Source organism: Salvelinus namaycush, chromosome 24, assembly GCF_016432855.1.
Source record: "Salvelinus namaycush isolate Seneca chromosome 24, SaNama_1.0, whole genome shotgun sequence".
Classification (NCBI taxonomy): domain Eukaryota; kingdom Metazoa; phylum Chordata; class Actinopteri; order Salmoniformes; family Salmonidae; genus Salvelinus; species Salvelinus namaycush.
This window is the reverse complement of record NC_052330.1, coordinates 27,778,120-27,804,214: the sequence shown is the minus strand read 5'-3', so window position 1 is coordinate 27,804,214 and position 26,095 is coordinate 27,778,120. Positions and strand designations below refer to the sequence as shown.

The 26,095-nt window shown below is 43.9% G+C and overlaps 1 protein-coding gene across 1 annotated transcript in view; it reads right to left on the bottom strand.

Moving 5' to 3' along the window:
• LOC120019139 (serine/threonine-protein kinase MRCK alpha-like) overlaps positions 1 to 22,729 on the bottom strand; it is a 120,126-nt gene extending 97,397 nt beyond the window's left edge. Inside the window, exon 1 of the mRNA XM_038962417.1 lies at positions 22,298 to 22,729. Within this exon, the coding sequence (XP_038818345.1) occupies positions 22,298 to 22,475 (178 nt within the window). The 5' untranslated portion in view covers positions 22,476 to 22,729. The remainder of the gene's footprint in view (positions 1 to 22,297) is intronic.
• Positions 22,730 to 26,095: the final 3,366 nt, after the last annotated feature.

The window sequence follows — 26,095 nt, the reverse complement described above, 5'->3', positions numbered from 1 at the left end:
TTCACCAAGCAATTAAGGGTACGAATCTAGCTGAAGGGTCTAAATTAAAACAGGGCATATGGATGGGTATTATCATTAAGATACCTAAGCATTTACGTCTGGAAAAGCTTTTAACAGGAATTCAACAATACCATTTTTTTTAAGTGTGAAGTGATTTTCTAATCTGTAGCCAGAAGGAACACGGGACTATTTTTTATTTAACTAAGCAAGTCAGTTAAGAACAAATTCTTATTACAAATGACGGCCTACCAAAAGGCCCCCTGCAGGGACGGGGTCTGGGATGAAAAACTAAAATATAGGAACACACACACACACACACACCACACACACACACCCACACAAACATAAAGAGAGACCTAAAATGTGTGAGACTATAAATGGGGTGTGTGTATGGACATGTTATGGGAGTATTAAAGAGCAACTGCCCCTAAAACTAGGGATGTGGAATGGAGAAAAAAAAATGTAATGTTTAAACAGCAATTTAAAAATTTAAAAATCTCGTATTTCCGTTAAAACGATATTTCAATATGAATCCACAATGCAGCTGCACTGCTGCCAGCAATGATGTTGGTCTCATGGCTCGTCCCTTTCAGATAGTCAAGCATTGCACCTGTACTACCATTACTGTACCTCATTTCCACGTTGCAAAGTTAGCATTTTTTTCATTTACACTGCATTCAGAAAGTATTCAGACCCCTTGACTTTTTCCACATTTTGTTACATTACAGCCTTATTCTAAAATGTATCGAATTTTTTTCCTTCTCATCAATTTACACACAAAACAGGTTTAGAAGTTTTTGCAAATGTATGTAAATATAACTAAATAAAAATATCACATTTACACAATTATTCTGAACCTTTACTTTGTTGAAGCACCTTTGGCAGCAATTACAGCCTTGAGTCTTCTTGGGTATGAAGCTACAAGCTTGGTACACCTGTATTTGGGAGGTTTCTCCCATTCTTCTCTGCAGATTCTCAAACTCTGTCAGTTTGGATGGGGAGCGTCGCTGCAAAGCTATTTTCAGGTCTCTCCAGAGTTGTTTGATCGGATTCAAGAACGGACTCTGGCTGGGCCACTCTCAGACATTGAGACTTGTCCCAAAGCCACTCCTGCATTGTCAAGGCTGTGTGCTGAGGGTCGTCCTGTTGGAAGGTGAACCTTCGCTCCAGTCTGAGGTCCTGAGCTCTGTGGAGCAGGTTTTCATCAAGGATCTCTCTGTACTTTGCTCCGTTCATGTTTCTCAATGTAGTCTCCCAGTCCCTGCCGCTGAAAAACATCCCCACAGCATGATGCTGCCACCACCATGCTTCACCGAAGGGATGGTGCCAGGTTTCCTACAGACGTGAAGTTTGGCATTCAGGCCAAAGAGTTCAATCTTGGTTTCATCAGACCAGAGAATCTTGTTTCTCATGGTCAGAGTCCTTTAGGTACCTTTTGGCAAACTCCAAATGGGCTGTCATGTGCCTTTTACTGAGGAGTGGCTTCCGTCTGGCCACTCTACCATAAAGGCCTGATTGGTGAAGTGCTGCAGAGATGGTTGTACTTCTGGAAGGTTCTCCCATCTCCACAGAAGAACTCAGGAGCTCTGTCAGAGTGACCATCGGGTTCTTGGTCACCTCCCTGACCAAGGACCTTCTACCCCAATTGCTCAATTTGGCTGGGCGGCCAGCTCTAGGAAGAGTCTTGGTGGTTCCAATGGAAGCCACTGTGTTCTTGGGGACCTTCAATGCTGCAGACATGTTTTGGTACCCTTCCCCAGACCTGTGCCTCGACACAATCCTGTCTCGGAGCTCTACGGACAATTCCTTTGACCTCATGGCTTGGTTTTTACTCTGACATGCACTACCAACTGTGGGACCTTACATAGACAGGTGTGTGAATTTCCAAATCATATCCAATCAATTGAATTTACCACAGGTGGACTCCAATCAAGTTGTAGAAACATCAAGGATGATTAATGGAAACAGGATGCACCGGAGCTCAATTTCGAGTCTAATAGCAAAAGATCTGAATACTTATTTAAATAAATGGTATGGTTATTTTTTTTTTTTATACATTTGCAAAAATTTCTAAAAACCTGTTTTAGCTTTGTTATTATGGGGTATTGTGTGTAGATTGATGAGTAAAAACATATTTAATCAATTTTAGAATAAGGCTCTAATGTAACAAATGTTTGAAAAAGTTGAGGGGTCTGAATACTTTCCAGTCTTGCCATGCTGTCACTTGCCTAACAATTTCCAATTGTTAAAGACGATGACGTAGTGGTGAAGAGCCGACTCCAAAATGTTTGATTCCTGGACTCCTTCCGAGTGTCAAGAGCAGAATCGACTCCTAAGAGTCAGCATTTTTGTAACGGGAAGGGACGGAGACAGAGGGGAGGGACACAGTATGCAAGTCGGCCACCAGGCAGTCAGAACCATGCACTAGGACCTCCAACCTCAACTGTCGGACCGCGGATCAGATCCGGAACCAAAACAGGGTCAATACGGACCACAGATCCCCCCCACCTCAAAATATTATATGTGGGAAGATGACTCGATCGAGCATCGACCCATGGTATCATAAACACACACAACACATGGAAGGAAGCATAGAATTGCAGGTAATGAGCTTTACGAACAGCAAAAAAAAAACTCTGCCCAATGCAAAATGTGTAGAATTGAGGGAAATTTGCTTTAAAACTGCAACATTTTATCTCCGCCAACAAGAGGGGTGTGAAAAGTTTGGGGTCGCATGGGTTGTGAGGTGGGGGTTTGCTACTACTCCGTAAATTACATTCTCCATCAGGACCTTTGCCACCTAGGAAATGTGTTACGGGACCTTCTCCAATAGTACTTGAATAACCCTGCACTAGGCCTTTCTATAGGCAATCAAAAGCTGTATCTTGCAATTTCTTGGCTTCCAATGTCTCCCAACAGCAGTAAAACAGGGCCTATCATCAATGAACATGATACTGACATGCAGCACTTCACTCTCACACAGTATCTGCACATGTGCACGGGTTCACGTCATGCTTTTCACAGCATGGTAGCTAGGGAACCAAAACAGCTGTTGAGCCTTGCTCTTAGTTTTTGCGGATATTATGCTGTTTACTTCCTGCCTCGACGTACATTTTTCTTAACGTTAAGGATCCCAATTTCGTTTAAACGTTTTAACATTCTCACCCTTACCTAGAACCCAACTAATCCCTATGTGGCAACGAGTCAGAAACATTTTGGTCATGAAGTCAGTCTTGTCCAAACCAGAGTTTGGAACTTGTGTGTGTCATAACGGGTAAATGAAGGTTCCGTTTGGATTACAATTATGTCAACAATTCATGCCTCCTTTGCCTACTAACACGTTGTTGCACTGTTTTCTGGGAAAAGACTGGGCGACTTCGCTTTGCATGGCCGCTGCCCCGGGCGGGCGGAGACCTCTCCTTAGGAGGACCAATGGAATGGTTGAAAATGAGTAAACCCCTCCCACCCAGGGCACCGGGTCGCACAAAATTAACTCGCCCACTGGAACGTCTTCCCCAGACAAGAGCATTTGAGGTAGATTTCTACATAAAAGGCAGGGTAAAGTGACTAAACATCAGGATAGACAAGAATAACAGTAATAATAAAGAACACAGCAGCAGCATATGTGTGTGTGCGTGCGTGTGCATGTGTGTGCATGCGTTGTCTCGGCATTCGTGCGCATGTGTACAGTACCTTCAGAAAGTATTCACACCTCTTGGCTTTTTCCACATTTTGTTGTGATACAGCCTGAATTTAAAATGGATTAAATAGAGATTTTTTTTGTAAATGGCCTACACATAATACCCTATAATGTCAAAGAGAAATTCTGTTGTAGAATGTTTACAAATTAATAAAAAATGAAAAGCTGAAATGTCTTGGCTAAATAAGTATTCAACTCCTTTGTTATGGCAATGTGCTTAACAAGTCACATAATAAGTTGCAAAAATCTTGAAAAATCTTGAAAATCTATGGCAAGACCTGCAAATGGTCATCTAGCAATGATCAACAACCAATTTGACAGACCTTGAAGAATTTTTAAAATATTAACTTTTTTAGGATAGAGGGCAGCATTCAGAATTTTGGATGAAAAGCATGCCCAAAGTAAACTGCCTGCTACTCAGGCCCAAAAGCTAGGACATGCACATAATTGGTAGATTTGGATAGAAAACACTCTAAAGTTTCCAAAACGGTTAAAATAATGTCTGTGTGTATAACAGAACTGAAATGGCAGGCGAAAACCTGAGGAAAATCCATCCAGGAAGTTCTATTATTTTGAAATGGGTGTTTTTCCATTGAAAGCCTATCCACCATATAAATGGTTATGACCCAGATTGCGTTCCCTGTGGCTTCCACAAGCTGTGAACAGTCTTTAGACATTGTTTCAGGCCTTTATTCTGAAAAATGAGGGAGAATGAACAGTTTCAATGAGAGGCCAGTGGAAAGTCCCCAACCTGTTTGGTGCGCAATCCCGAGAGCGCGCCTTTCGTTGTTTTTCTTTTATATTGAGGACACTATTGTCCGGGTGAAATATTATCGATTATTTAGGCTAAAAACAACCTGATTGATTATAAACATTGTTTGACATGTTTCAACGAACATTACGGATACTATTTGGAATTTTTGTCTGCCTCTTGTGACCGCATTTGAGCCATTGGATTACTGAACAAAACGTGCCAACAAAATGGAGTTTTTTGGATATAAAGAGGGACTTTATCAAACAAAACAAACATTTATTGTGTAACTGGGAGTCTTGTGAATGCAACCATATGAAGATCATCAAAGGTAAGTGATTAATTTTATTGTTATTTCTGACATTCATGACTAATCTACTTGGCTGCTAACTGTTTGTAAGGTTGTGTGTGCTGAGCGCTGTCCTCAGATAATCACATGTTTGCTTTCGCCGTAAAGCCTTTTTGAAAATCTGACATGGCGGCTGGATTAACAACAAGTTAAGCTTTATTTTGATGTATAGCACTTGTGATTTCATGAAAGTTAAACATTTATAGTAGAATTTAGAATTTGGCGCTCTGCAATTTCACCGGAAGCTGTCGAGGTGGGACGCTAGCTTCTACCCCCAAGCCGTAAGACTGCGAAATGGTTACACAGACTATCTGCATTGACCCTATGGACACTCACAAGACTATACAGTGCCTTGCAAAAGTATTCACCCCCCTTGGTATTTTTCCTATTTTGTTGCCTTACAACCTGGAATTAAAATTGATTTTTGGGGGGTTTGTATCATTTGATTTACACAACATGCCTACCACATTGTAGATACAAAATATTTTTTTATTTTGAAACAAACAAGGAAACTGAAAACTTAAGTGTGCATAACTATTCACCCCCCCAAAGTCAATACTTTGTAGAGGCACCTTTTGCAGCAATTACAGCTGCAAGTCTCTAGGGTTATGTCTCTATAAGCTTGGCACATCTAGTCACTGGGATGTTTGCCTATTCTTCAAGGCAAAACCGCTCCAGCTCCTTCAAGTTGGATGGGGTCTGCTGGTGTACAGCAATCTTTAAGTCAAACCACAGATTCTCTGGGCTGGGCTTTGACTAGGCCATTCCAAGACATTTAAATGTTTCCCCTTAAACCACTCGTTGTTGCTTTAGCAGTATGCTTAGGGTCATTGTCCTGCTGGAAGGTGAACTTTTGTCCCAGTATCAAATCTCTGGAAGACTGAAACAGGTTTCCCTCAAGAATTTTCCTGTATTTAGCGCCATCCATCATTCCTTCAATTCTGACCAGTTTCCCAGTCCCTGCCGATGAAAAACATCCCCACAGGTATGATGCTGCCACCACGCTTCACTGTGGGGATGGTGTTCTCGGGGTGGTGAGAGGTGTTGGGTTTGCGCCAGACATAGCGGTTTCCTTGATGGCCAAAAAGCTCAATTTTAGTCTCATCTGACCAGAGTACCTTCTTCCATATGTTTGGGGAGTCTCCCAAATGCCTTTTGGCGAACACCAAATGTGTTTGCTTATTTTTTCCTTTTTTCTGGACACTATTCTGTAAAGCCCAGCTCTGTGGAGTGTATACAGTTTAAAGTGGTCCTATGGACAGATACTCCAATCTCTGCTGTGGAGCTTTGCAGCTCCTTCAGGGTAATCTTTGGTCTCTGTTGCCTCTGATGAATTCCCTCCTTGCCTGCTCCGTGGGCTTTGGTGGGCAGCCCTCTCTTGGCAGGTTTGTTGTGGTGCCATATTCTTTCCATTTTTTTAATAATGGATTTAATGGTGCTCCGTGGGATGTTCAAAGTTTCAGATATTTTTTATAACCCAACCCTGATCTGTACTTCTCCACAACTTTGTCCCTGACCTGTTTGGAGAGCTCCTTGGTCTTCATGGTGCCACTTGCTTAGTGGTGTTGCATACTCTGGGGCCTTTCAGAACAGGTGTGTATATATACTGAGATCATGTGACAAATCATGTGACACTTAGATTGCACACAGGTGGACTTTATTTAACAAATTATGTGACTTAAGGTAATTGGTTGCACCAGATCTTATTTAGAGGCTTCATTGCAAAGGGGGTGAATACATATGCGCGCACAACTATTTTGGTTTTTGAAGTTTTGTGAGCACTTATTAAACGACTCCGTTTATACCAAGTTCGTTCCCCTGCGCCTGACATCCCTGCCACCAACACACACCCATTACAGTCTTGTCTCATCGCTGCAACTCCCGTACGGACTCGGGAGAGGCAAAGGTTGATAGGCGTGCTTCCTCTGAAACACAACCCAATCGCACTGCTTCTTGACACAACGCCTACTTAACCCGGAAGCCAGCCGTACCAATGTGTCGGAGGAAACACTACACCTGGCGACTGTGTCAGCGTGTACTGCGCCCGGCCCGCCACAGGACTCGCTAGTGCGCGATGGGACAAGGACATCCCTGCCGGCCAAACCCTCCCCTAACAAGGACAACGCTGGGCCAATTGTGTGCTGCCCCATTGGTCTCCCGGTCACTGCCGGCTGCGACAGAGCCTGGACTCAAACACAGAATCGCTATTGGCACAGCCTTAGACCACTGCGCCACCCGGGAGGCCGGTAATCAAGCAAATTTGACGACATGTTTGATGCATGACGGCAGTTTGCTTTCAATAATGTTTAGAACTGGCTAGCTACTGTATGAGCCTTGCTAACTAATCAAGCAAACTAGCTAGCATTTGAGGGCTTCAGCTAACCCCATAAAAGATGCCACCAAGCAACAACATTATTGTGTATTTTCTAGGGCAAAGCTAATGACGACAGATCACCAGATCACCCTCCCATAACCCGTACGACGATGGGCCAATTGTTCACCACCTCATGGGTCTCCCGGTTATGGCCGGCTGCAACACTGCCTGGGATTGAACCCGGTTCTGTAGCGATGCCTATAGCACTGCGATGCAGTGCCTTAGACAGCTGTGCAACTCGGGAGGCCCGTGAGTGCTGTGTGTGTTTGTGTCTTGTATGTTGTAAAGAGGTGCCCCTCATCCATGGTGTCGCAATGTACTACTCCTGGGACAGGGTAAGTAACGAGGGCTTCAACTGTTACACTTGAAAGTAAATATGTACACTGAACAAAAGCAACGCAACATGTAAAGTGTTGGTCCCATGTTTCATGAGCTGAAATACAAGATGTCAGAAATGTTCCACATGCACAAAAAGCTGATTTCTCTAAAATGTTGGGCACATTTTTTTACATCCATGTTAGTGAGCATTTCTCCTTTGCCAAGATAATCTATGCACCTGACAGGTGTGGCATATCACAAAGCTGATAAAAACAGCATGATCATTACACATTACACAGGTGCAGCTTGTGCTGGGGACAATAAAGGCCACTCTAAAATGTGCAGTTTTGTCACACAACACAAAGCCACAGATGTCTCAAGTTTTGAGGGAGCGTGTATTTGGCATGCTGACTGCAGGAATGTCCACTAGTGCCGTTGCCAGAGAATTTAATGTTTGTTTTAGAGAATTTGGCAGTAGGTCCAACCGGCCTCACAACCGAGGACCATGTGTATGGCATTGTGTGGGCGAGCTGTTTGCTGATATAAATGTTGTGAACAGAGTTCCCCATGGTGGCGGTGGGGTTATGGTATGGGCAGGCATAAGCTATGGACAACAAACACAATTGCATTTTATCGATGGAAATTTGAATGCACAGATCTACTGTGACGAGATCCTGTGGCCCATTGTCGTGCCATTCATCTGCTCCCATCACCTCATGTTTCAGCATGATAATGCACAGCCCCATGAGGCAAGGATCTGTACACAATTTCTGGAAGCTGAAAATGTCCCAATTCTTCCATGGCCTGCATACTCACCAGACATGTCACCCATTGAGCATGTTTGGGATGCTCTGGATCAACGTGTACGACAGCGTGTTACGGCTCCCTCCAATATCCAAAAACTTTGCGCTGCCATTGAAGAGGAGTGGGACAACATTCCACAGGCCACAATCAACAGCTTGATCAACTATGTAAAGGAGATGTGTCACCCTGCATAAGGCAAATGGTGGTCACACACCAGATACTGACTGAATTTCTGATCCACGCCCATACAAATGTTGTATTCTTTTTTAAAGGTATCTGTGACCAACATATGCATTTCTGTATTCCCAGTCATGTGAAATCCATATATTAGGACCTAATGAATTTATTTCAATTGGACTGATTTACTTATATGAACTGTAACTCTTTGAAATTGTTGAATCTTTGAAATTGTTGCATTCATATTTTTGTTCAGTATAGATAATGTAAACACTTTGTTTAGAATATCTATATTAGTTCACATATTGCATTCTTCTCATATTATTCTGTAGGCTACTTAGTACGAGAAGAGTGCAATCCTCCTGCATCTCACATCTGCCTGTAGATATTGAACTCCGCCTGCTGGACCCATGGGATGAGTAAAACTCAGTCATATCCAGGATGGAGTGTCATGTACTCCACCCCTCCTGCCACCTGACTGCACATGTCTATAACCTGTAATATATTACATACATGGAAGGGCCTTCATCACCCACTGTAGACTTGATCCACCGTAGACGGATGCTAAGCTACAGGACTGTTTCGCTAGCACATACTGGAATGTGTTCCTGGATTCATCCGATGGCATTGAGGAGTTTACCACATCAGCCACCGGCTTCTTTAATAAGTGCATTGTCGACGTCGTACCCACAGTGACAGTACGTATATATCCCAACCAGAAGCCATGGATTACAGGCAACCTCCGTACTGAGCTAAAGGCTAGAGCTGCCGCTTTTAAGGAGCGGTACACTAATTCGGAAGAAATCCTGCAAAGCGGCAATACAGTACTGAGGTCGAATCCTACTAAACCGGCTCGGACGCTCATCGGATGTGGCAGGGTTTACAAACTATCACAGATTACAAAGGGAAACCCAGCCGAGAGGTGCCCAGTGACGCAAGCCTACCAGACCAGCTAAATGCCTTCTATGCTTGCTTTGAGGCAAGAAACACTGAACCATGCGTGAGAGCACCTGATATTCCGGATGACTGTGTGATCGCGCTCTCCATAGCCGATGTGAGTAAGACCTGTAAACAGGTTAACATTCACAAGGATTACCAGGACGCGTACTCAGAGCATGCTCTGAGTGTCTTCACTGACATTTTCTACCTCTCCCTAACCCAGTCTGTAGTACCTACAAGCAGACCACCATAGTCCCTGCGCCCAAGTACACCAAGGTAACCTTTCTAAATGACTACCGCCACGTAGCACTCACGTCTGTAGCTATGAAATGCTGGTCATGGCTCACATCAACACCATTATCCCAGAACCTTTGGACCCACTCCAATTCGCATACCACCCAAACAGATCCACAGATGACACAATCTCTATTGCACTCCACACTGCCCCTTCCCACCTTGACAAAAGGAACACCTACATGAGAATGCTGTTCAGACTTCAGATCGTGGACTACAGGAAAAGGAGGGCAGAACACGTCCCCATTCACAACAACGGGGCTGTAGTGGAGCAGATCGAGAGCTTCAAGTTCCTCAATGTCCACATGTTTGAACCCATCACGGTCCAAACACACCAACACAGTCGTGAAGAGGGTAGGACAACAGCTCTTCCCCCTCAGGAGGCTGAAAGGTTTTGGCATGGGCCCTCAGATCCTCCAAAAAATTCTATAGCATCTTGACTGGCTGCATCACCGCTTGGTATGGCAACTGCTTGGCATCCGACCGCAAGGCACTACAGAGGGCAGTGCGTAAGGCCCAGTACATCACTGGGGCTGAACTCCCTGCCACCCAGGACCTCTACACCAGGCGGTGTCAGAGGAAGGCCCTAAAAATAAAAATACTCCACCCACCCAAGGCATAAACTGTTCTCTCTGCTACCACACGGTGGCAAGCAGTACCAGAGCACTAAGTCTGGGACCAAAAAGCTCCTGAACAGCTGCTGCCCCCAAGCCATAAGACCTCTAAATAGTTAACCAAATAGCTGCCTGGACTATCTGCATTGACCCTTTTTGCACTAACTCTTAACTCTATGCACACACACACTGGACTCTACCCACATACTCACACATACTTACACTGACACTCCAACACACACACAGGCACACCGTCGCCACACACACACTTCCACACTCATCACATACACTGCTGCTACAGTCTATTATCTATCCTGTTGCCTAGTCGCTTTACCCCCACCTATATGTACATATTAGTCGACCGAATAATCGGAATGGCCAATTAATTAGGGACGATTTCAAGTTTTCATAACAATCGGTAATCGGCATTTTTGGACACCGATTGTGGCGGATTTTTTATTTTTTTTAATCTTTATTTAACTAGGCAAGTCAGTTAAGAAAACATTCTTATTTTCAATGACGGCCTAGGAACAGTGGGTTAACTGCCTTGTTCAGGGGCAGAACGGCAGATTTTTATCTTGTCAGCTCGGGGATTCGATCTTGCAACCTTCCGGTTACTAGTTCAACGCTCTAACCACCTGCCTTACATTGCACTCCACGAGGAGCCTGCATGGCAGGCTGACTACCTGCTACGCGAGTGCAGCAAGAAGCCAAGGTAAGTTGCTAGCTAGCATTAAACTTATCTTAGAAAAAAACAATCAATCTTAACATAATCACTAGTTAACTACACATGGTTGATGATATTACTAGTTTATCTAGCTTGTCCTGCGTTGCATATAATCGATGCGGTGACTGTTCATTTCTCATCGAATCACAGCCTACTTCTCCAAACGGGTGATGATTTAACAAGCGCATTTGCGAAAAAAGCACTGTCGTTGCACCAATGTACCTAACCATAAACATCAATGCCTTTCTTTAAATCAATACACAAGTATATATTTTTAAACCTGCATATTTAGTTAATATTGCCTGCTAACATGACTTTCTTTTAACTAGGGAAATTGTGTCACTTCTCTTGCGTTCCGTGCAAGCAGTCAGGGTATATGCAGCAGTTTGGGCCGCCTGGCTCATTGTGAACTGTGTGAAGACCATTTCATCCTAACAAAGACCGTAATTAATTTGCCAGAATTTTACATAATTATGACATAACATTGAAGGTTGTGCAATGTAACATCAATATTTAGACTTAGGGATGCCACCCGTTAGATAAAATACGGAACAGTTCCGTATTTCACTGAAAGAATAAACGTTTTGTTTTCGAAATGATAGTTTCCGGATTTGACCATATTAATGACCTACGGCTCGTATTTCTGTGTGTTATTATGTTATAATTAAGTCTATGATTTGATAGAGCAGTCTGACTGAACGGTAGTAGGCAGCAGCAGCCTCGTAAGCATTCATTCAAACAGCACTTTCGTGCGTTTGACAGCAGCTCTTCGTTGTGCTTCAAGGATTGAGCTGTTTATGACTTCAAGCCTATCAACTCCCGAGATTAGACTGGTGTTACCGATGTGAAATGGCTAGCTAGTTAGCGGGGTGTGTGCCAATTGCGTTTCAATTGGTGATGGCACTCGCTCTGAGACCTTGAAGTAGTTGTTCCCCTTCCTCTACAAGGGATGTGGCATTTGTGGAGCAATGAATAACGATGCTTCGAGGGTGGCTGTTTTCGATGTGTTCCTGGTTCGAGCCCAGGTAGGGGCGAGGAGAGGGACGGAAGCTATACTGTTACACTGGCAATACTAAAGTGCCTATAAGAACATCCAATAGTCAAAGGTATATGAAATACAAATGGTATAGAGAGAAATAGTCCTTTTTTCTTTTTTTTTTACCTTTATTTAACCAGGAAGGGCTCATTGAGATTTAAAATCTCTTTTTCAAGAGCGTCCTGGCCAAGATAGGCAGCACCAAGTCATTACAAAAAATTACAGACAGACAACATGAAAAACTACAAGTAATCTAGTAAAAACCATTCATGAATTCACAAGAGTATAACAATATCAAAAACAGCAAATTAAAAACATTGACAGGTCAGGGAATCAGCCTCAAAATCCTTCATCAGAGATTTAAAAACACCAATCGGGACAAGTTCTTCCAGTTTAAAATTATTTTGTAAGGTGTTCCAAGACGATGGCGCAGAGTACATAAAAGACCTTTTACCAAATTAAATTAAATTAAACAAATTCAGTTCGGACATTTGGAACAGTTAGCAGGATAAAGTCCAGTGAACGAAGAGAGTACCCACCACATTTCTGAACAATAAAAATGCCCAAATAAAAAGGTAGTAAACCCAAAATGGCTTTGTAAATAAAAGTATACCAGTGACTGAGCCTACGAGTGACTAGAGAAGGCCACCCAACCCTGGTATACAAAGTGCAGTGGTGCGTAAGGGTTTTGCAGTTTAAAATAAATCTCAAAGTACCATGGTAAAGAGTGTCAATTGATCTCAAACACTGAGCGGAAGCATTCATATATAAAATATCCCCATAGTCTAGTAAAGGCATAAATGTAGCTGATACTAGCCTCCTTCTGGCTTCAAAAGAAAAACAGGCCTTATTCAAGGCCTGTAATTCCTATAATAACTACAACCCAAAACTTCTTACCTGGGAATATTGAAGACTCATGTTAAAAGGAACCACCAGCTTTCATATGTTCTCATGTTCTGAGCAAGGAACTTAAACGTTAGCTTTTTTACATGGCACATATTGCACTTTTACTTTCTTCTCCAACACTTTGTTTCTGCATTATTTAAACCAAATTGAAAATGTTTCATTATTTATTTGAGGCTAAATTAATTTTATTGATGTATTATATTAAGTTAAAATAAAAGTGTTCGTTCAGTATTGTTGTAATTGTCATTATTACAAATAAAAAATTTAGAAAATAAAACAATTGTCCGATTAATCGGTATCGGCTTTTTTTGGTCCTCCAATAAATCGGTGGTATCGGCGTTGAAAAATCATAATCGGTCGACCTCTAGTACATTTCTACCTCAATTTCTTCGTACCCCTGCACATCGACTCGGTAAACTCATATATATATATATTTAACTTGCCTAGTTAAATAAAAGGTTAAATAAAATGAAATATAGCCAAGCTATCATTGCTCATTGTGTATTTATTCCTTGTGTTACTAATTTCTTTTTTTCTATTATTATAATTTGACTGTATTCTGCATTGTAGGGAAGGGCCTGTGAGTAAGTCTACACCTGTTGTTTACAAGGCATGTGACAATTCATATTTGAAGACAGAACTTCAGAGAGAGAGAGCTGTGCATGTCAGTGTATTAAACAGCCAAATCCATAGATTTGAACGTTGATGAAAAACGAGGCCAAATCAGGAAGTGCAGTGTCTCTTTAAAGCATGTCATCTAGCAAGTCTTCAGAGGATAAAGAGGAAAACACACAACAAAGTAGCAGATGAGCAGAGCTGTCAGGCACACAGTCCTGAGGCCCTTCCACTCACCCTGACAGATCCACAGAGAACCAGAGACAGAACCTGGCGGAGCCACAGACAGCCCTAAGACCTAAAAGGCACGTTCATGTCAAATAAATCTCCCACCCTGACAGAACCTGACCGATCCACAGACAGAACCTGACCGATCCAAAGACAGCCTAAGAGACACGGTCATTGTCCCTGCAGCACTCTCAGCTCTTCCGCTAGGGGGAAAGCAGGGATGAGGTATTGTTCTATATATAGGGGCAGCAGCAGAGACGTCCCTTCCCACAGACAATTGAGATGACAATCAGAGCGACCACAGGATTTCCCGATGATGTGATGGCATGCAAGGGAAGGCAGCGTCACTGGACTGCTCATCTAGCTACAGCTTCCTGTGACTACGCAAGGAGGATGAGGCCTTAACATCCACTGCTGCACACAGCCCAGTGTAGACCTGAAAATAGAGAAGGTCTTCCTCAAAATCATAACACATCAAAAGCCAAGGGCACTCTACCCTCTACCAGAGAAACGCTAGGTGGTAATATAGAATCAGGAGAAGAACCACGGACATTCCAAACACACTGACTGGTCACCATACCAAACACACTGACTGGTCACCATGCCAAACACACTGACTGGTCACCATACCAAACACACCGTCACTGACTGGTGACCATACCGGAACACAGGGCCTGAGAGAGGAGGAAAAGGGGGTGGGGGATGGAGGAGTAGAGAGGAGGAAAAGGGGGGATGGATGGAGTTATGGATGGAGAGAAAAGGGGAGGGGCAAGACTGGAACATAGAGATCGAGGGACGGGAAGAGGGAGGGTGCAAGAAAGATGGAAAGAACGATGATATGAAAGAGAAAGAGATGATATGGAAAGAATGGAGAGAAAGATGACAGAAAGCATGGCGCAGAGAGGGATGAGAGAGAGAGGGTCTAAAACACTACCTCTTCAAAGAGTAGGCGATTCACCCCCATCAACAACAAAAAGACTGATATGGTTGTCTTAACTAGCCATCTTAAGATAAATGCACTAAGTGTAAGTCACTCTGGATAAGAACGTCAGCTAATTTACTAAAAATTTTAAATGGACAAAAGGCTATCCCCTAAACAGCTTTTGTATTCCTAAATTTGCGCCTCCACTCCAAATTCCACAGCTGTGCTGTGAAGGGCTGGGGGCCTGGCTTAGTCAGCGTTTTTACACACAGCTGAGCTGTGAAGGGCTGGGGCCTGGCTTAGTCAGCGTTTTTACACACAGCTGAGCTGTGAAGGGCTGGGGCCTGGCTTAGTCAGCGTTTTTACACACAGCTGAGCTGTGAAGGGCTGGGGCCTGGCTTAGTCAGCGTTTTTACACACAGCTGAGCTGTGAAGGGCTGGGGCCTGGCTTAGTCAGCGTTTTTACACACAGCTGAGCTGTGAAGGGCTGGGGCCTGGCTTAGTCAGCGTTTTTACACACAGCTGAGCTGTGAAGGGCTGGGGCCTGGCTTAGTCAGCGTTTTTACACACAGCTGAGCTGTGAAGGGCTGGGGCCTGGCTTAGTCAGCGTTTTTACACACAGCTGAGCTGTGAAGGGCTGGGGCCTGGCTTAGTCAGCGTTTTTACACACAGCTGAGCTGTGAAGGGCTGGGGCCTGGCTTAGTCAGCGTTTTTACACACAGCTGAGCTGTGAAGGGCTGGGGCCTGGCTTAGTCAGCGTTTTTACACACAGCTGAGCTGTGAAGGGCTGGGGCCTGGCTTAGTCAGCGTTTTTACACACAGCTGAGCTGTGAAGGGCTGGGGCCTGGCTTAGTCAGCGTTTTTACACACAGCTGGGCTGTGAAGGGCTGGGGCCTGGCTTAGTCAGCGTTTTTACACACAGCTGAGCTGTGAAGGGCTGGGGCCTGGCTTAGTCAGCGTTTTTACACACAGCTGAGCTGTGAAGGGCTGGGGCCTGGCTTAGTCAGCGTTTTTACACACAGCTGAGCTGTGAAGGGCTGGGGCCTGGCTTAGTCAGCGTTTTTACACACAGCTGAGCTGTGAAGGGCTGGGGCCTGGCTTAGTCAGCGTTTTTACACACAGCTGAGCTGTGAAGGGCTGGGGCCTGGCTTAGTCAGCGTTTTTACACACAGCTGAGCTGTGAAGGGCTGGGGCCTGGCTTAGTCAGCGTTTTTACACACAGCTGAGCTGTGAAGGGCTGGGGCCTGGCTTAGTCAGCGTTTTTACACACAGCTGAGCTGTGAAGGGCTGGGGCCTGGCTTAGTCAGCGTTTTTACACACAGCTGAGCTGTGAAGGGCTGGGGCCTGGCTTAGTCAGCGTTTTTACACACAGCTGAGCTGTGAAGGGCTGGGGCCTGGCTTAGTCAGCGTTTTTACACACAGCTGAGCTGTGAAGGGCTGGGGCCTGGCTTAGTCAGCGTTTTTACACACAGCTGAGCTGTGAAGGGCTGGGGCCTGGCTTAGTCAGCGTTTTTACACACAGCTGAGCTGTGAAGGGCTGGGGCCTGGCTTAGTCAGCGTTTTTACACACAGCTGAGCTGTGAAGGGCTGGGGCCTGGCTTAGTCAGCGTTTTTACACACAGCTGAGCTGTGAAGGGCTGGGGCCTGGCTTAGTCAGCGTTTTTACACACAGCTGAGCTGTGAAGGGCTGGGGCCTGGCTTAGTCAGCGTTTTTACACACAGCTGAGCTGTGAAGGGCTGGGGCCTGGCTTAGTCAGCGTTTTTACACACAGCTGAGCTGTGAAGGGCTGGGGCCTGGCTTAGTCTGTTTTTACACACAGCTGAGCCTCCACAAAATACAGGGATGCTATGGAACACACACAGGGTCACAAAGCACTCACTCCCTTCTCCTTCACTATCTAGCTACCACAAGCTTTCACTGGCCTGCCTGCGCCTGGCCACATAATTAACCCATCATCACAAGACATTTGACACTCAACATCTCACCACAAAATACATTGTTTATTGCTATCTAATAGCATAATTTGGGGGACTTAGTATGTGGCAATGTTTATTTTCTCGGTCCTGTTGTGTTGAAAGAATGATTGCAATGCACCGTCTGTATGCTTCCTATATTCGTGTGTTTGTATATGTCTGTCTGTAGGCCTATTTCCCAGCCACACCCAGTAAGGCACACATGCATACAGAGGGCACGAGCGAGTGAGGGAGGAGGAGAGAGAGAAAACATGGCCTGGGAGCAAGCAGAGGTAAATTATTTGGCATATAACTCTACTGTTACAGCTGTTCCATGCCAAGCCCTCTGTGTGGAAGCAACATCCTGTTGTAGAGAGGGGGAACAAACTAAAGGCAGAGATACCCTGGTGTTTCTGCATGTTATTTATTAACTCTGACCCAGCTTCTCCGCCATGAAGGAGTACTGATCTGGGATCAGGTCCTCTACTGGTCAGGGAAGGCCCAGAAAAGTGTCAAAGACTCCTGTCACCCAAGTCATAGACTGTTCTCTCTGCTACCGCACGGCAAGCAGTACCGGAGTGCCAAGTCTAGGACCAAAAGGCTCCTTAACAGCTTCTACCCCCAAGTTATAAGCCTGCTGAACAATTAATCAAATGGCCACCCGGACTATTTACATTGACCTCCCCCTCCTTTGTTTTTACACTGCTGCTACTCGCTGTTTATTATCTATGCATAGTCACTTTACCCCTACCTATAAATTACCTTGACTAACCTGTACCCCCACACATTGACTCGGTACCGGTACCCCCTATATAGCCTCTTGTTATTTTATTGTGTTCCTTTGTTTATGTTACTTTAGTTTATTTAGTTAATATTTTAAAACGGTATTGTAATTAATGTCTTGTAAGTAAGCATTTCAGGGTAAGGTCTACACCGGTTGTATTCAGCATTTCAGGGTAAGGTCTACACCGGTTGTATTCAGCATTTCAGGGTAAGGTCTACACCGGTTGTATTCAGCATTTCAGGGTCAGGTCTACACCGGTTGTATTCAGCATTTCAGGGTCAGGTCTACACCGGTTGTATTCAGCATTTCAGGGTAAGGTCTACACCGGTTGTATTCAGCATTTCAGGGTAAGGTCTACACCGGTTGTATTCAGCATTTCAGGGTAAGGTCTACACCGGTTGTATTCAGCATTTCAGGGTCAGGTCTACACCGGTTGTATTCAGCATTTCAGGGTAAGGTCTACACCGGTTGTATTCAGCATTTCAGGGTAAGGTCTACACCGGTTGTATTCAGCATTTCAGGGTAAGGTCTACACCAGTTGTATTCAGCATTTCAGGGTAAGGTCTACACCGGTTGTATTCAGCATTTCAGGGTAAGGTCTACACCGGTTGTATTCAGCATTTCAGGGTAAGGTCTACACCGGTTGTATTCAGCATTTCAGGGTAAGGTCTACACCGGTTGTATTCAGCATTTCAGGGTAAGGTCTACACCGGTTGTATTCGGCGCATGTGACAAATAACATTTGCTTTGAATTATATTCATTATGATCTAAAAGGCTATACTGATACTAGGTCAGCACCACTAAGATGCTGGACCTGGTCTGACCTGTTCTGCTGGGCCTGTTCTGCTGGGCCTGTTCCGAGCTGTTAATAGTTTTCCCGATTGAAGCCAGAAATCTGGGCACTGATCCAATATGATACCGGACTGAAATAATAACACAAATATTTTGTTTACTGTGTGTTTTTCAGACACATTGAGTAGATTACCATTTTTTTACAGTTCCAGTATCTACCTCAGACAGACTACCACTTGGGATTTTAATTTCATTCCACTTTTCGAAAATACTGAATTGAAATAGAATTGATCCCCAACCCTGCTTAACAGACACATGCATCCTCCTGGAAGTACGGTGGATCCTGTCCCCTGCCCTGCTACCACAGAAACCCCAGCGGAACAGGCCTAAGTGAAGGGGAAAGACAGTAGGATGTCTTTGCCAGTTGGCTCCGCATCCATTTCAGCCATAACAGATCAACTAGCAAGCCTTGCATAAATTCATCCTTTCACAAGTGAGAAATAATTTGAGAAAACAATGTCACTCTGTATCATTGGTCTAGACTTGGATGGGGGGGGGGGGGCTAATTGTTCCTCTGGGTTTGACTAATTTAGAAGTAATTTATGAGTAGAGTAATGGTCCTTATTCAGCCTGTGTGTGTGTGTGTGTGTCCTGCATGTGTGACTGTTTGTGTGTGACTGTTTGTGTGTGTCTGTGCAGCCTGCAAATGTGTGTTCATATTCACACCAAAATGTTCTGTAAATACTGCCTGGCCTGCTGCATCCACAGCCGGGAGAGAGGCGTCATCCCAGCGGCAGATGATGGACATTTACAAACCTCTTGGTCCTCAGAGCTTGCTAATAAACCGAGTTGTAGGCTACCCTCTGGGAGAGAGTGGTGAGAAAACCAGGGCCAGTCATTCATATATAGGAGGTTCAGCTTCCTGCAGCTAGAAAATATGATTCATTCTCAGCTTCACCTTCTATTGGTTAGGTGGTTTGTTTGGTTGAGCTGGGAAACTGTTAGAAGTGGGTATGTGTGCTATGTAAGGATTTGGGGGAGGGCAGGAAAACGTAACCGACTGTTGGTCTGCTATGTTTAGGCCACTTCAATGGTCTGATATGGAGCGAGGGTTCAGGGAAGACATCCACTGTGACGTGACACGGCCGCCCTCTGACTCCATAGTACCCCTCCATGATGGTGATCCCTCTCAGGACAATGGAAAAGGAACCTTCACCCACTACATGTGTGTGTGTACACGTGTGTATTAATGAATAAATGAAAGAGTGTGAGTGAGTGACCTGACCACTGCCAGCTGTCTTCATAGTCACAGGCTGCAGGACAGCAGTGACCAACACAATACACAGCAGAGCCACTTCCTGGTATGACATCATGTGCCCAAAGAGCCCAGCATCCAGTCCCTGTGTTTCCTGTTAGCTGCCCCTGTAATCATCACAGAGAAAAGTAGAACATCCAGCATCTTGACAAGGATGTCCTGGCCCTTCACATCACAATCAACCCCATCATCAGCACCCACAGACCCTCCTAGCTTCTACCATGCCCATCAACACCTGGCCTGGGTAGGACTGTGAGTAACTAAGTGAGGTGTATGGTGTGTTTAAGATATCCTCACCATCACAACCAATGGTGGCTGCCGATATAACCAACCAGAGGCCCAGTGGGGTGGATGTCTTCTACTGGAGTTCAACAGTTAGCCACACCACACCAGAACCACATCACACCAGAACCACATCACATCAGACCAGAACCACGCCACACACCATACCAGAACCACACCATACCAGAACCACACCACACTAGAACCACACCAGAACCACATTATACCAGAACCACACCACACCATACCAGAACCACACCATACCAGAACCACACCACATACCAGAACCACACCATACCAGAACCACACCATACCAGAACCACATTATACCAGAACCACACCATACCAGAACCACATTATACCAGAACCACACCATACCAGAACCACACCAGAACCACATTATACTAGAACCACACCACATCATACCAGAACCACACCATACCAGAACCACACCATACCAGAACCACACCAGAACCACATCATACCAGAACCACACCACACCAGAACCACATCATAGCAGAACCACACCACACCACACCAGAACCACACCATACAAGAACCACACCACGTCATACCAGAACCACACCATACCAGAACCACATACCAGAACCACATTATACCAGAACCACAACATCATCATCATCATCACATCATACCAGAACAACACCACAACATCACATCATACCCACACCATACCAGAACTACACCACATCATCATCACACCACATCATACCGACACCATACCAGAACCACAACACAACATCACACCACATCATGCCAGATCCACATGTCACCAGAACCACACCATACTAGAACCACAACACATCATGCCAGATCCACATGTCACCAGAACCACAACAACAGTTCATTCTCAAACAGATTGTTGTTTCTTCTGTTCCTCCTCATATCTGGACTTCAACTTCTCAGGCTACATAGATAGTAGGCCTATAGTATAGTATTATAAAGTACAGTATAATGTTTTAGGCCTATAGCATTGTTATTAGTGTATAATATAGGCTAGTGCTGTTGCATTGTGCTGGACAGTATTTAGAATGAACATATTTTTCCATTAATAGCAAATAAACAATGCAGATAAAACAATTGTTACATATTTCATAATTGAGCCTTAAAAATCTGCTGCTTACTACTAGGTAGTCAGTGTTATAAGGTCATAACAGAAGGATATGGTGAACTAGGCCTGGTCCATTCACTGATGGCTGCAGCTTATACAGGGGTCTGTTGCCATATCAACCAAAATGAGGTCACCAAACTAAGTGACGAAAAGCAAACCTTATAGTAATGTTTGTCTACTGTTGTGGGCTGAGCATGAAGGGGATATCAGGGATGACATCAGTCATAGCTAGTCTTATACTTTATAACATGATGGTGTTTTATAATGGCAATGTTTTGAGCATTATGTTTTGTGAACATTAAAGTTCAAGTGAAAGGTGTATTTTGAATTTAAGTGTCTCATCCATCTTTGGGGAATGGTGTTTCATGTGACAGGCCTGGGTATAAGCACGATTCATTAGGGTATGAAGCATTTGTCAAATCATGTCATCAAACCTTGTGGTAAGCTCAGAGGTCAAAAGGAGGACACCACCAAAGGTGTTGAAATATGCTTTATTTTAGTAGGCTACATGTACTCGCAATATATTACAACCCCTTAGCCTAAATGAAGCATACACTTATTTTGATAGTGTTTCTATGGTGTTTGTAAAGATGAAATGATTTCCATTGTTTGCAGCTACTGTCAGTGAAATGGCTGAGTCCTGAATAAAAGCACCTAATTGCAGTACATATTGCAGTGTTTCCCCTGGCCTCTGGCTGGGTCCGTGTGTTAACACGGGGTAAATGTCCAAATGAAATCACACTTGGCACTTGGGCATCTCGGTAAGGCATACCCATCCAGAGTTACCACTGGACCAGTCAGATAAAAGGTCGTTCGCATTCCATTAGTGCTCGAACCAAACCACCAATGTCGTCACACACACAGTTCGCTTTTTCAACAAATGATTAAGTTGTGTGTGGTCCTGTGTGCTTTGCTTTTCAATGACCGTGAGTGGGGGAGAGGTTACACTATTGCAAACGTTCCATGACATTTGGGGCTCGTGCTAGGCCACTGCCTGGCTACTGCCACTACAACAAATGTTAACATTTGCTGTTGGTGTGTAAAGTCAATTTGTTATGGGACACGACTCAAGTTGGATATAAAGTACCCCAAAAGCAGTCATACAGTAGAAAAGCACAATAGCCTTGAAGTTAAAAACGGAGGTGTGGAGGTGGCCTAGGCTAAGAGGATAGCAGCTCATTCATGACCAGGCCTTGTGCTGAGGTCTCTACTACTATAAAAAGGTATGGGGGGGGGGCACATTGCACCACCATTATCATTTTTAAAAGAAAGGGGGGAACTTACCCCAATCCAGAAACTCCAAGATGTTTTTCTCCCTTCTGAGGGGTGAGTTGTTGCACTCGTCATAAAGGCAGATAAGGATATCCAATAGCGTTTCCACGCTAAGGCATTGGTCATTTGACTGAGCTGGGCCGTCAAGGATCATCTTTTCCAGTTTCTTCAAACGGACCTCTCCCGACATGATTCAAACTGTAGTCAGGTGATGCTAGTAGAGGAAATTATATTAACTCACTTAAATAGTTAGCTAAGCCTTATATTCAGGCTGACCAGGGACGAACAGAAGAAGTTCGCTTAGCGTGTCTCTGTCTCACCTTGTAGCAAAATGAATAAAAACTTTGAGGCAAGCAAGCTAATAGCGAGCTAAAATAGAACTATCATGATCCACCTCTCACAAAGGTATATATAGAGTATCTCGGAGGTGAGTGAGCCATGTAATATTTCCTCATTTTATTTATCCTATTCCCCCAAAACACAAAGGAGAACTCACAATTGCAGACCCTGCCCTGGCCAGCAGATTTTGACGTAGGCTAATGAAAGCCGCTTGTAGTATTTCCTTACGTATTTTTTCCAGTCTTCTCCTGGCAAAAATACCCCCAATGAAAATATTACCCGTGAGAATGCAGTTATAGCAATCCCCTGAGTTGTTGATATGTGGTTATCCAAACTGCAGCGACAAAAAATGCATCAACACTAGATCTGCAATGCTACAAAGCCTCAATGCAATGCCCCTCTGTTGAGTCTGAGAATGGAAGGGCGCAAGGCTTAACTAGCTAGTTTTTTCGTTTAAATCCAATTATTTTAAAATCCTCTGCCTGGCCCTCTTCACAGTTTAAACTATAGTTCGAATATATGTCCATTGCTGTATCCGTCGAAAATGCGGTTTCTCTGAGGGGTTGAGCTTTTTCCCGTCAAGAAAAAAGCTGCATTCTTGCTCATACCAATCCAGTACACTGCCTTCCCCCTTGTTTCCCACGTCGGTCGCTTGCGGTTCTCGAACTACAGCTTACTGCAGGCAAAACCCCAGCTCATCATGGCGAACGTCACACACTGCCGTCACAGCATCTGCTGTCCTGTGGGACGCGAGGGTATACTGGAAGTATAGCGGACAATATTGTGAATGGAAACTGCGGTCGTTGTAGCTAGGTGGCGAAAATGAAAAAAAATAGGCACTATCGTGCATATTGTGATAAAAGCACAAAATCTGGCACTGAGGTAGATTGATGTACCCTGAAAATATTTAGATATGGAGCCGCCCCTAGGGGGGCGTGGCAACCATTTTTCAAAATGGCCACCGATGGTAACATTATTATGGAATTCAGAAGGGGTGGGTATAATTTGCGGAACGTTACAATAGTAATCTGTTCCAAAAACTTTGTAAAGTACAAGGTTGCCAACAAACAACGTGTAACAGTATAACTTTAGACCGTCCCCTTGCCCCGACACAGGCGCGAACCAGGAACCCTCTGCACACATCAACAACAGTCACCCAGGAAGCGTCGTTACCCATCGCTCCACAAAAGCCACGGCCCTTGCAGAGCAAGGGGAAACCCTACTTCAAGTCTCAGAGCAAGTGACGTAACCGATTGAAACGCTATTAGCGCGTACCCGCTAACTAGCTAGCCATTTCACATCCGTTACAAACGCATACAAAGTAGCACGATTAATTCACCTAGCTAACTAGCTGCCAAACAGGCATCAACTCAACACGTAGCTTATTCTTAATGTTTGTCCATAGGCTACCAGAGTGAGGACAGACATTGGTGATTGAAAAAAGTCATTAAATAGCCCACTCCCTACCCAGCATCTTATTCTGCCGCTATACGACTTTGTATGCGTTGTTTGTTGGCAACCTTGTTATTTACAAAGTTTTTGGAACATATTCCTGTTGGAGCATTCCACAAATCATACCCACCCTTCAGAAGGACTGTTTTAAAGATGCATTATGCAGAAATTTCAATAATTTCAGTCTGTGACAAAACAAGCAAGTATCGTGTAGATAGTCATTGTACCATCTAAACCACTGTGAAATATATTTTCCATAATGAAAAATATTTAATTTTTGTCTGTTTGAAGCTGATGTACAAAACCAAAAGTAAAAGACAGAAAAACACAACTTAAGAAAGAGAAGCATGGAAGTAGCACACATAGAACTGACCTACCGCTTCTTAGACTTTCTTTCAATGAAAATTACAGCAAATGGAATTGAAATAGAATTGATCCCCAACCCTGCTTACAGACACATGCATCCTCCTGGAAGCACTGTGGATCCTGCCCCCTGCCCTGCTACCACAGAAACCCCAGCCGAACAGGCCTAAGTGAAGAAAATGGAATGGCATCAAACACATCAAACCATGTGTTTGCTGTATTTGATACCATTCCTCCTATTCCACTCCATCCTCCCCAATTAAGGTTCCACCAACCTCCTGTGAAATGACAGATCTATAACTCACATTTCTATGTCACCCAAAAAATGTATTACATATTGCAGCTTTAAGATAAAGGCTCCAGATTTAGAACAGAGGTACATTTATGGACCCTAAAAAATATTTAGATATGGAGCCACCCCAAAATGGCTGCATAGGATAACACTATTGTACAATTCAGAAAGACTATTTAGAGATAAACACACAAAATTTGTCACACAGGTAGATTCATGTACCCTCAAAAGATTTAGATATGAAGCCACCACAAAAGATTTAGATATGAAGCCACCACAGAGTTTGCACCTGAGGGCCATGACAGTCAATTTATGAAATGGACAGAGAATTTATTTGGAGATTTGCAGATGAAATTTGGCTCAGATGTAGACTGAGGTACCCTGAAAATATTAAAATATGGAGCCACCACAGATTTGGCCCCTGGGGGCCATGGCAGCCATTTTACTAAAAGGCTGCAGACTGTACAACTATTTTACAAACCTTAAATCTATAGAAAGTAACCTTCTATACTTCTTAGGTTTTTTTAAATCACATATTCTGGCCTATACCTTTTGCCCTGGATCTCCTGAAAACCAAAAGGTTTAACAGTTACACACAGTATATTACAAGGAGTATGAAAGGCCTTTAGAATTGTAACATTGTATAACCGACAGTGGCCATTTTGGAAGATGGCGGCCACGGCCCCTGAGGGCCAAACCTGTGGTGGCTCCATATCTTAATCTTTTCAGGCTACATAAATCTACTGCTGTACCAAATATGGTGTGTTTACCTCAAAATAGTCCTTTTAAATTGTAAAATAATATTACCCTATGTGGCTATTTAAAAAAAGTGATGCCACACCCCAAATCTGGGTTGGCTCCATAATCTAAATGTTTTCAGGGTCCATAAATCTACCTCTAAGCCAATTTGTAGCCTTCATCTTAAAACAATCCTTCTGAATTTCAAAATAGTGACACCATTAGGTAGCCATTTAGAAAAATTAATGCCATTTCCCCAGGGACCAAATCTGGGGTGGCTCCATATCTAAATATTTTAAGGGTACATAAATCTGGTCATGGCTAGAAGGGATCCAGTTTTTGTCAAATTTACATTTAAAAAAAATATATATTTTTTTTTTGCATTTTAGCTAACCCTAACCCTTTACCTAACCTTAACCTAATTATCCTAACCTGCTAAGTTAATTCTCTTAACCTGGTACGAAATGTAAAATCTGACAAAAGCTGGATCCCTTCTAGCCGGGACCCATGAATCTACCTCTGTGCCAAATGTGGTGCTTTTATCACAAAATGCATGATGGTTTTGCTTCGCTGCCCCACTGCATTCCCCCCACTGCCATCCCCCACATTTAATTTTATTGTGTGTA